This window comes from Coprinopsis cinerea (assembly GCF_000182895.1).
Source record: "Coprinopsis cinerea okayama7#130 chromosome 7 map unlocalized cont3.7, whole genome shotgun sequence".
Classification (NCBI taxonomy): domain Eukaryota; kingdom Fungi; phylum Basidiomycota; class Agaricomycetes; order Agaricales; family Psathyrellaceae; genus Coprinopsis; species Coprinopsis cinerea.
Genome location: NW_003307538.1, coordinates 2,006,809 through 2,018,003, shown reverse-complemented (window position 1 = coordinate 2,018,003; position 11,195 = coordinate 2,006,809). Strand labels below are relative to the sequence as shown.

Here is an 11,195-nt window from a genome sequence, read left to right as displayed (position 1 = left end):
TAAGCCACCATGTGATTGTCTTGGGGAAACATTGTTATATGGGTTCGGAAAACATGTCTCTATGGTCCCCGGTCATGGTGACGCCGTTCCGCGCCATCGTCACTACCTATCTCGGGCAGTCGGCTTTTTATGGTTTCCGGCTAGCCATCGGGATAATCGCATCTGCGGCTTGTCTTCGCTCGTTCTTCTTCTGGTTGTTTTTCGCCACTGCGTACACTATTCCTGCAAAAAATCCAACGCCAACGGCAGACACGGAACCGACTGTAACTGGGTCCCCGAAGAACAGCATTCCGGATGCTGCCACTGGGAGTTTGTTCAACGCGCCGACCATACTGAATTCAAATGCCAGTCAGCCCTGGCCAAGGTTGGGTGGGTTGTGTAAAAAGACTCACCTGTAGGTGGTGCTGCTCGTCACTCGGACACACCATGCGGTGGTGTAGGAGATGCCAACAGCTGCGGCACCGGAGAAAGCGATGGCGAAAAGGAGGAAGTTACGGGTCTCTGCGGGGCTGCGAGGGAGTTAGGTCAATCAATCCCCAAGAGCGGCGTCGACTCACAAGTTGCGGTTGAGGTTTTCGCGGCCCCAGTCCTCCGCGATCAACGAAAAGACGGCGAGAACGGGGATACTGAGGAGGTTGTTGTAGAACATGGTGTCCCAGTCGGAGAATCCGGTGCTCTTGATACGTTTGCGCATGGACAACACCTATGGATTCAAGATCTTCAACACCGACTCCATCTCGAAACTGCTTCAGGACTTACATATGCAGCACTCGTCAGGCAGTTGACGAGCATCCAGAAGTAGCCGACGTTCAGGCCGCGGAGGGCACCGAAGAGGGATTGCATTGCACCGACGCTGACACCTGAGCTCGCTCCGGGGATAGAGCTTGCCAACGCGCTTTGGACATCTGACCAGGCGGCGATGATCGAGGAGATTACCTGTTGTAGGGATGGTAAGTGATGGCGGGTATTACATACCGACATGAACGCACCATGAAGATGAAGGAAACAAAGGTGAGGGCAGTTACTCTTCCACCGAACCATAGCACTTCTCCATAAGCCTGAAATACGGTCATTGACCTTGAATAGAGCTGACAGCGGGTGAAGAGCTTACAATGAGGATGATGGTCAAGTTCTTGAAGATGGTGTAGACTGGGATGGAGAGGTATTGCTGTGGGCCAAGTTTAGCGGTTGCGGGATGCGAGATTGTCTTGGGACGTACCAGACTCTTCGAACCGGTGTAGATTACGCTGACGAGTAGGAAGCTGATTGGGAACCACATCTTTGCGTCCTTCATATCAAAGTCTCTGAACGAGATAATGCCGAGTTTCTTGACCGCGAACACACAGGCGCAACAGACGGATGATTGGATGCATAGCAGGAGGAAGTTCATCGAAAAGTTGGCTCCTGATACGACGAACTATAGTGGATATGAGCATGTCGACGTCTTCCTTCATGGACCATAAACGCGCCTTGTTCACAACGGTCATTAATATTGACGCGAGGCAGTAACATACGATTGGGGGGACTAAAGTGGGAATCAGCAACGTGGTTTCTGCATTCCTGGGTGCTGGGACTGACTGGCAGAGAGATTAGAGGGGTCTTTGACTGCGCCAGTCGCAATGGCTTTCTTAATTTCTGCTACATCCTCCTCGTTACGACCTTTGGTCTCTGAAGAGCTCATGAAGGGCGAGTGTTGGCTTGGCTGCTGGCAAAATTGGTGAACGGTGACTAGTCTATGGGTCCGGGGGGAAGATTAGATTTGATAGAGTATGTCCGGGAATAAAGAAAGGATGAGCAGAAAGCTCAAAAGTGAAGAGAAAATCCGGAATCTGGAAGGAGAAGAGGATGTGGACGAGACAACGAGGGGCTTGGGATGCTGAATTCTTGGGAACGGGTTATCTCCAAATGGAAATATTTCGCACGTATCTTAGGCCTGTCATGACCGTTTGGCGCTGAACCAAGTTCTCCCTCACGCTGATACTGTGTACTTGTAACTCTATGGCTCCAGGATGGGTCTCGACGTTGGCATCCATAGGTATGGCCGTTGGGCCTCCTCTTGTGAGTTCTGCGAAAACTGGAACGTGAAACGCTCAACAGTTGCGGTTGCAGGTTTATGCTGATCAGGCCGTATCCATTATCCGGAAGAAGTGCGTCACCCCTATAGGTTTAAGGGGAACCTGTACTGACAACTGTGCAGGGACGCGACTGGTTTCTCTCGAGATGTCACCGCCATATTGTCAGTCGTTTCACCTTGCATGTCAGAGTCGAACGCTGACCATGCGCGTTCAGGCTACTGGCGAACATAACGAGATGTTTCTTCTGGCTGGGGTGCGTGGATAGTCGCTAGCTGGACGGGCGGATTACTGAAAGATTGTTCAGTGAACGCTTTGAATTTGCGTTGCTCATGCAATCCGTCCTTATGATTCTCGCTCAAGTAGGTGAATATCATTCAGCGAGGCGGGGGTATTGAGGTAACGGCCTACAGCTTGCTTTGCTCTACATCTGCATCCTTTACCGACCGCGACTGAGCCATGAAGCTTTGCTTGGCTCCAGTCGACCTTTTGGTTTCTGGCAATGGCCGACTTATACGCAATACATCGAGTTTCTCGCTGGATTCATGTTGGTGGTCTTTCACTTTTGGGCTTACCCTGGGCTCACGGTGTTATCTAGTTTGCTTCAGGCTATCCTGTACCTCATCCTTGGACGCTCCCCCATCTTTGTGGGTGCCCTTGGTTATATTGCTTTGGGCTTGGAAAGTACCCTTCCCATCCCCCAGTTGATTAGGTACGTGATTGTCGTTGAGTTGGTCAAAGTTAATAAACCGCGTCTTTCAGCAATTACCGACAAAAGTCTCTGTATGGGTTCCGCATGTCGACGCTCTTGGGCTGGGCAGGAGGTGATCTGTTCAAGTGCGTACGTTCGTCTAGGTAGGAGGACCAAAGCTTACCCAGTCTGTCAGAACCGTCTACTTCTTCCTGCAACATTCTCCCCTTCAATTCAAAGTCTGTGCCATCTTTCAGCTCTCCATTGACTTTGGTAGGCACATCATCTCCGTGGAACGTGTTCTGATGCTGATCAATTGGCGCAAGCAATCGTGCTTCAACGATTTACCTATGGCAATGCGCCCCCGATATCGGCCATTCTGAACGAGGACGACGAGCTGGAGGCAGCGCTCGCACTTGCTGAGGAGCAACGGTAGCTAGAGGTAGTAGAATTTGTGTAACAGTAGTATGAATATGATTGCTGTGCAATTGATGGATGAGCGGCGATTTTGGACATGTTTGGTTGCCGAGGTTCAAGGTGGCAACCAACAAGGCCAAATCATATCTTGCACCTTTCCTCACCTGCGCAGCCATAATCCTCGACGTCCGACTGGACTTAATTCTTCTGCAATGGCCGCTGCAGACATCTCAAAACCAATCGCTTTCTGCGAACACCTGCAGCTCTCGAGTTTGGGCGTTCAGCCAGCTTCAATCTCTTTCCAGGTGCGTTGACGCGTCTCTCACATCGCTGACGTGCATCCGCTCACTCCGTCCGTCTTCTGCGACGTATCACAGGTTTGTCTTCCGAACCCACTAAAATTCATTTCCGATCAATTAAACTACTTGAAATTCAGACTCTGACCCTTGAATCCGACCATTTCATCTGTGTTCGCGAGAAAATCAATGAGCAGAACCAAGTCGTCATCATCGACCTTACCGATGCCAACAATGTCCTGCGACGGCCAATTACTGCGGATTCAGCTATTATGCACCCAACCAAGAAGATTCTCGCCCTGAAAGGCACGTATATCATACCGCCATCAACTAACTCGTCCCTGACTGATATTCGCCTCCTCTCAGCCCAGCGGACATTGCAGATTTTCAATATCGAGACGAAGCAGAAGGTCAAGAACCACGTTAATAACGAAGATATCGTGTTCTGGAAATGGGTTTCTGAGACGACTATCGGTATGGTCACCGAGACCGCCGTGTATCACTGGTCAATCGCAGACCAGACATCGCCCCCGCAGAAGGTCTTCGACCGTCACCCGACCCTCGCTGGCACCCAGATTATCAACTACCGCGTCACGCCCGATGAGAAATGGCTGGTGCTCATTGGTATCTCTGGAAACACCACCAATCCCTCTGCATTCAAGGTCAAGGGATCCATGCAGCTGTACAGCAGGGAACGTGGAGTTAGCCAGCCTATCGAAGGTCACGCTGCTGCGTTTGCAGAAATCAAGTTGGATGGTCACCAGAAACCCACCAAGCTGTTCACGTTCGCTGTGCGAACTGCAACTGGTGCCAAGGTATGCCTGCTTCTCTTGTCATTGTGACCGTGTCCTAAATCCCGCCTTCAGCTCCATATCGTCGAAATTGACCACCAAGCTCCCGACCCACCTTTCACCAAGAAGAACGTCGATGTCTACTTCCCTCCCGAGGCAACGAACGACTTCCCCGTGGCCATGCAGATCTCCAAGAAGCATGGAATCATCTACATGGTCTCCAAGTACGGCTTCATCCACCTTTACGACTTGGAGAGCGGCGCGTGCATCTACATGAACCGTATTTCCGGCGAGACCATCTTCGTCACCGCCGAGCATGAAGCTACCAACGGTATCATTGGTGTCAACAAGAAGGGTCAAGTCCTCAGTGTCAACGTCGATGATCAGACCATCATTCCTTACATCCTCTCCACCCTCAACAACACGGAGCTCGCGTTCAAACTTGCCAGTCGGGCCAACCTTCCTGGTGCGGACGATTTGTACGTGAAGCAGTACCAACAGTTGTTCGCTGCTGGCCAGTACGGGGAGGCTGCAAAGGTTGCTGCCAACTCGCCGAGAGTAAGTCGCGCCGTCATTTGCCTGGAGGCCTATATCTAATTGGTTCCCGTTCAGGGTATTCTGCGTACCAATGCTGTCATCGAGTCCTTCAAGCAAGCCCCAGCTCCTCCTGGTGGCTTGTCCCCTATCCTCCAATACTTTGGTATTCTCTTGGAGAAGGGTGAACTCAACCATCTCGAATCATTGGAACTTGCCCGCCCTGTTCTTCAACAGGGCCGTAAGCAACTTCTCGAGAAGTGGTTGAAGGAGAACAAGGTTTGTGTTTACCCCTCCTCCTCTCCCTGCTTTCCTGACAAGCTCCATTGCAGTTGACTTGCAGCGAAGAGCTTGGTGATATCGTTCGTCTTCACGATATGACTCTCGCGTTGAGCGTCTACCTGCGCGCCAACGTTCCCAACAAGGTCATCGCTTGCTTTGCAGAGACCGGTCAGACCGACAAGATCGTTCTCTACTCCAAGAAGGTCGGATATACCCCTGACTATACCGCCCTCCTCCAACATATCATGCGTACATCACCTGAGAAGGGTGCCGAGTTTGCGTCCCAACTCGTCAACGATGAGACCGGTCCTCTGGTCGACGTTGAGCGGGTTGTCGATATCTTCATGTCCCAGAACATGATCCAACCGGCCACCTCGTTCCTTTTGGATGCCCTCAAGGATAACAAGCCTGAGCAGGGTCATCTCCAGACTCGTCTCTTGGAGATGAACTTGGTTCATGCCCCTCAGGTTGCGGATGCCATTCTCGGAAACGAGATGTTCACCCACTACGACCGACCTCGTATTGCCAACCTTTGCGAGAAGGCAGGCCTTTTGCAACGGGTATGTGAAGATTATTTTCTGTAGTATTCCGTCTGACCGCTTTGTTTTCAGGCTCTCGAGCACTACGAGGATATCGCCGACATCAAGCGTGCCATCGTCCATACCGCTGGACTTCAACCCGATGTACGTTTCCTCTCACACCAGCCCTTGATCATTCACTGATTCTCTTTTCAGTGGCTCGTCAACTACTTCAGCAGGCTCACCACTGAGCAATCCTTCGCTTGCTTGCAAGAAATGTTGAAGGTCAACATCCGCCAGAACTTGCAAGTCGTCATCCAGATTGCCACCAAGTACTCCGACATCCTCGGACCCATCAAGCTGATTGAGATGTTCGAGTCGTTCAAGAGCTTCGAAGGTCTCTACTACTACCTTGGCTCCATCGTCAACCTCAGCGAGGATCCTGAAGTTCACTTCAAATACATCCAAGCTGCCACACGCACCGGCCAGATCCGTGAAGTCGAGCGCATTTGCAGGGAGAGCAACTTTTACAACCCGGAGAAGGTCAAGAACTTCCTCAAGGAGGCCAAGCTTCAGGACCAACTCCCTCTCATCATCGTCTGCGACCGCTTCGACTTTGTTCATGACCTCGTGTTGTACCTCTACCAGAACGGCCTCACCAAGTTCATCGAGGTCTACGTCCAGCGTGTCAACTCTGTCCGCACTCCTCAAGTCATTGGTGGTCTTTTGGACGTTGACTGCGATGAGACTACCATCAAGAGTCTCCTTGCGTCTGTGACTGGCAACTTCCCCATCGATGAGCTTGTCCAGGAGGTCGAGCAGCGCAATAGGTTGAAGTTGATCCTGCCTTGGCTTGAAGCTCGTGTTCAGAGCGGAAGCCAGGATCCTGCCGTTTTCAATGCCATGGCCAAGATCTACATCGACAGCAACAACAACCCTGAGCAGTTCTTGAAGGAGAACAACGTATGTCCTTTCATATTCTTTATCCACGGCTGCCTGGCTAACGTTTGTTTTATAGCTCTACGAGCCTTTGGTCGTCGGTAAATTCTGTGAGAAACGTGATCCTTACCTTGCATACATCGCCTATGCAAAGGGCTTCTGCGACGATGAGTTGATCGCCATCACCAATGAGAACTCGATGTTCAAGCAACAAGCTCGCTACTTGGTGAAGCGCAGACAACCTGAACTCTGGGCGCAAGTCCTCGTTGGCGAGAACATTCACCGACGTGCTCTCATCGACCAGGTAAGTCTGAGTGCGCATGTACTTGTACGTATTGCTGAATTTCTCTGCAGATTGTCGCTACCGCCCTTCCCGAGTGCACTGACCCCGACGATGTCTCGGTCACCGTCAAGGCCTTCTTGCAAGCTGACCTCCCCATCGAGTTGATCGAGCTCTTGGAGAAGATCGTCATCGAGCCCTCGCCCTTCAGCGACAACAAGAACCTCCAGAACTTGCTCCTCCTGACTGCCATCCGTTCCGACAAGGGCAAGGTCGTCGGCTACATCAACAAGTTGAACAACTATGATGCTGCTGAGATTGCCAAGATTGCGACTGAGCACGGGTTGTACGAGGAGGCGTTGACCATTTACAAGAAGCATGACCAACATGTTATGGCTATCAACGTCCTCGTTGAGCATATTGTGTCCATTGATCGTGGATATGATTATGCCAACAAGATCAACGAGCCTGCCGTCTGGAGTCGATTGGCCAAGGCTCAGTTGGATGGTCTTCGTATCAAGGACTCTGTTGGTGCGTAATGTTCTATTTCTTTGGGTGGTTCAGCGGTGCTCATCGCCGTCTGTAGATTCGTACATCAAGGCTCAGGACCCCTCCAACTTTGAGGAAGTCATCGAGATCGCCAACCATGCTGGCAAGCACGACGACCTCGTCCGATACCTCCAGATGGCCCGCAAGACCCTCCGCGAGCCCAAGATCGACACCGAGCTTGCCTATGCCTATGCCAAGACCGACCGTCTCCACGACATGGAAGACTTTTTGGGCATGACCAACGTTGCGGACATCCTCGTTGTTGGAGAGAAGTGTTTCGAGGACGAGTTGTACCAGGCTGCCAAGTTGTTGTTCACTAGCATTTCCAACTGGGCCCGTTTGGCTACCACCCTCATCTACCTTGGTGAAAACCAGGCTGCGGTTGAGAGTGCTCGCAAAGCTGGAAATACCCAGGTTTGGAAGCAGGTTCATGCTGCTTGTGTTGAGAAGGGAGAGTTCCGCTTGGTAAGTGCTCCCATGGTTTTGCAAGGTGGACGAAGGGCTGAATGGGTGTTTCTGTAGGCTCAAATTTGCGGTCTCAACATCATCGTCCATGCTGAAGAGTTGGCTGCTCTCATTGCCATGTATGAGCGCCGAGGCCACTTTGAAGAGATCATCAACTTGTTGGAGGCTGGTTTGAGCTTGGAGCGTGCTCATATGGGTATTTTCACTGAGCTTGCTATCCTGCTCAGCAAGTACAAGCCTGCTAAGCGTGAGTGGTTTTGTCTGGCGGAATTCGGTTTGGGGACTTATGTTTTGGTTTCAAGTCATGGAACATCTCAAGTTGTTCGTTGCTCGTATCAACATCCCCAAGGTCATCCGTGCCACTGAGAAGGCTCATCTCTGGCCCGAGCTTGTCTTCCTCTACATCAAATACGATGAATTCGTAAGTGCCTTTCACCACTATCATGGAATGGTTGCTTATGCATCTTGTATAGGATAACGCTTCGTTGGCTATGATTGAGCGCTCTGCTGATGCCTGGGAGCACAATCAGTTCAAGGATGTCATCGTCCGTGCTGCGAACGTCGAGATGTAGGTTTTTTTTTGGCTTCCTCCTGGCATGTCGCTGACGTATTACTTTAGCTACTACAAGGCCCTTACCTTCTATCTGCAAGAGCAACCTACCTTGCTCACCGACCTGCTCACTGTGATGATCCCCCGAATCGACCATAGTCGAGTGGTTCGCATGTTCAGGCAGATTGATCATATCCCTCTCATCCGGTCGTATTTGATTGCTGTCCAACATGTGAGTATCGATCATCTCCGCAGTAGGGAGTTCGCATTAAAGTGTTATTGTTCAGCTTAACATCGAGGCTGTCAACGATGCCTACAACGATCTTTTGATTGAAGAGGAGGATTACAAGACCTTGCGAGATTCGATTGATAGCTTTGACAACTTCAACAACATTGCTCTTGCTAAACGGCTGGAGAAGCACGAGCTCCTCGAGTTCCGACGATTGGCTGCTCACCTCTACAAGGTATGTGTCCTTATGTCGTATGGTTGTTGCTTATGCTAATCGTTGATTAGAAAAACTCGCGCTGGGAAGAGTCGATAGCCTTGTCAAAGCAAGACAAGCTTTACAAGGATGCCATGGTCACCGCTGCCACTTCCAACTCGACAGAAGTTGCCGAGGAGCTCCTCTCGTATTTCGTCGACATTGGAAACAAGGAGTGCTTCGCCGCGATGCTTTACATTTGCTTCGACCTCTTGCGCTCTGATGTGGTCATGGAGCTTTCATGGCAGCATGGTTTGAATGACTTCTACATGCCATACAAGATCCAGATCGAGAGAACGCGGGTTGAGAAGGTGCGTTGATTAGGGTTCTTCAATACCCTTGGGGTTTGGTGCTAATCATCCCCCTTTCTTTTCCAGATGGCTCAACTCGAGAAGGAAGTCAAGGAGCGCTCAAAGAAGGACGCTCAAAAAGAACAAGCCGAAGCTGACGCACCTATCATCAACCCTGGTGGCTTTGGAAACCGACTATTGCTCGAGAACGGTGGGTTTGGTGCGGCAGCGGCTCCGCCATTAAACGGCATGCCTTACGTGAGTGGATTATGACGTTTATTTTTGAGGTGGATTGTGCTGATATGTTTGGGGTTTGTAGGCGATGACTGGGTTCTGATAGTAGACGTTTCTCGTTTTCTCTTCGCTTTTTTTGTAATAATTTTGTATGTATGCGCTTTTAATGCATTGGGTTTTTTCTTCGTACGAGCGATATGGCTGTTCTTTGGATTTGTGTTGCTTACGAGGACAGGGGTTGAAATGTTCGAAGTCGGGGATTTCTGAAGGAAGCCATATCATATTCTTATGGTTGAGCGTCAAAGGTACAGAATCCAGAAGCCGGCTACAACTTAGTTACAAGCATCCAAAGGAGAATCCAGGCTGGGTGGATGGACGAGCCGAATTGGGGGGTGGGGGTGGACAGTCAGCCTCAGTTGAAGCTCCTAGTTACGTTGGCGACACCAGGGGCTGGAGAGCCAGCAGTTTGAAGACCCATGGTATCGTACATGGACATGACATCCTCTCCAAAGAGCCTCATTGCCTTTATCTTCGAGGACTGGTATATTTATAGCGGATACGTAAGTCTAGACGTCGACCTGGGAGAATGAGGAAACACGTACGTTCATGTCTTTCTCCAGCAACATGTTTAATGTCGGTTCGACGGCTTTGTGTTTGTTGGATACTACACCCTTCAGGCCGAGGTAGATCTGATTTCCTGCAATATTCGCTGGACAGGTTCGTGCTCTTAGTTTTCGGCTCCGTTTCTGAAAGTGTGACGAAATCACCTGTGTGTAGCCTGACAAGAGGGTTAGCATGACTACACATAAGGGTAGACTGGAAGACAATACTGACGTCCATTTGGTTTGGTTTGCTCCTTTGAACATCCAGGCGTAGTGGGATCTTAACATATCTTTCCCAGTGATTGTCTGGCCACCTGGAATCTCAAGGCGCCCACCCTCTTCATAATATTTGTCGACCATATTAGGGTTCTGGCACTCAAAATCGCCAACCATCTAATCAAGGGCCATAAAATCAGATTGGTCAATGGATTTCCGTAGTCCACTCACAGCTGCGATCCACTGTTTAATCCTTTCCACGTCTTCTGCAGGAAGACTGGAAGTAACGCTAAGATTCTGGGCAAACTTCATTTAGCTGGAGTAGGGAAAGAAAGAACGTGTTGGGCTAGTGTGGCTACGGATAAAGTCACCCTTTTATGCGCTTGGTTCAGAGCAGGATATTCTCCGGGCGCAATTTTGACTTTGGTCCAGGAGGAGGGCGCAAGGTCCGTATGATTGAATTGAATAAAAAGATAACGGCCCACGGCAATGGCTGAAAAAAGGGACCAGATAGCATGGTCGAATAAAAACTGAATACCTGAGCAAGAGCCGCACAATGTCTTAACAAGCTCTAAGCTTTCAGGTCGTCGCGGACTGGGCGGGCGGGGCGCGTTGCCAAGACTGACGGATTTTGACCTGCGGAAGTTCGGACGCGGGCTGGGTAAAGGGAGGGATGGAAAGCGATATCCATGCCCGAGGACCTTGGATAACGTTCGGATCTTCTCAGCCTATCTGCCCAGCTTCCATATCAATGGATACTTACCGACTGTGTCCGTATATCAACCGCGACACAGGTGCACATTCCCGGAGCCAGCTCATTCAGATCCGGCCAGACTATGTATGGCATGTGTATTCAAAGGTCCACAGAAATGGGTTTCGGCACATCGCCAGCGCAACGAGTGTCGACATAATGGGACTCAGCCCATCGACAATGATTGGATGGTCTTTCAGCTGGAGTGACGCTTCCTGGTCTGCGTCCTGTTTCAG

General features: G+C 50.6%; 4 protein-coding genes across 4 annotated transcripts; 2 read left to right on the top strand and 2 right to left on the bottom strand.

Moving 5' to 3' along the window:
* Positions 1-127: 127 nt before the first annotated feature.
* CC1G_05663 (nucleotide-sugar transporter) lies at positions 128-1,681 on the bottom strand (the record flags this gene model as incomplete). The annotated part of the gene is made up of 9 exons (XM_001831540.2): positions 128-332; positions 393-509; positions 558-703; positions 760-936; positions 990-1,058; positions 1,112-1,168; positions 1,220-1,304; positions 1,345-1,525; positions 1,579-1,681. 9 exons carry the CDS (start codon positions 1,679-1,681, stop codon positions 128-130), a joined length of 1,140 nt encoding a protein of 379 aa, XP_001831592.2.
* Positions 1,682-1,998: 317 nt separating this feature from the next.
* On the top strand, positions 1,999-3,199 carry CC1G_05662 (hypothetical protein; the record flags this gene model as incomplete). Its single annotated transcript, XM_001831539.2, has 9 exons — positions 1,999-2,058; positions 2,110-2,147; positions 2,198-2,236; positions 2,290-2,328; positions 2,380-2,434; positions 2,486-2,784; positions 2,835-2,909; positions 2,960-3,036; positions 3,090-3,199. 9 exons carry the CDS (start codon positions 1,999-2,001, stop codon positions 3,197-3,199), a joined length of 792 nt encoding a protein of 263 aa, XP_001831591.2.
* Positions 3,200-3,392: 193 nt separating this feature from the next.
* Positions 3,393-9,493, top strand: CC1G_05661 (clathrin heavy chain 1; the record flags this gene model as incomplete). The annotated part of the gene is made up of 18 exons (XM_001831538.2): positions 3,393-3,485; positions 3,617-4,291; positions 4,343-4,825; positions 4,880-5,080; positions 5,134-5,643; positions 5,695-5,766; positions 5,818-6,564; positions 6,620-6,844; positions 6,895-7,351; positions 7,407-7,834; positions 7,892-8,081; positions 8,137-8,255; positions 8,308-8,402; positions 8,454-8,616; positions 8,672-8,848; positions 8,899-9,177; positions 9,244-9,414; positions 9,476-9,493. The coding sequence occupies 18 exons, from the start codon at positions 3,393-3,395 to the stop codon at positions 9,491-9,493; spliced, it is 5,103 nt and encodes a 1,700-aa protein (XP_001831590.2).
* A 309-nt stretch (positions 9,494-9,802) lies between these two features.
* CC1G_05660 (hypothetical protein) lies at positions 9,803-10,520 on the bottom strand (the record flags this gene model as incomplete). Its single annotated transcript, XM_001831537.1, has 5 exons — positions 9,803-9,928; positions 9,993-10,099; positions 10,158-10,168; positions 10,225-10,385; positions 10,440-10,520. The coding sequence occupies 5 exons, from the start codon at positions 10,518-10,520 to the stop codon at positions 9,803-9,805; spliced, it is 486 nt and encodes a 161-aa protein (XP_001831589.1).
* Positions 10,521-11,195: the final 675 nt, after the last annotated feature.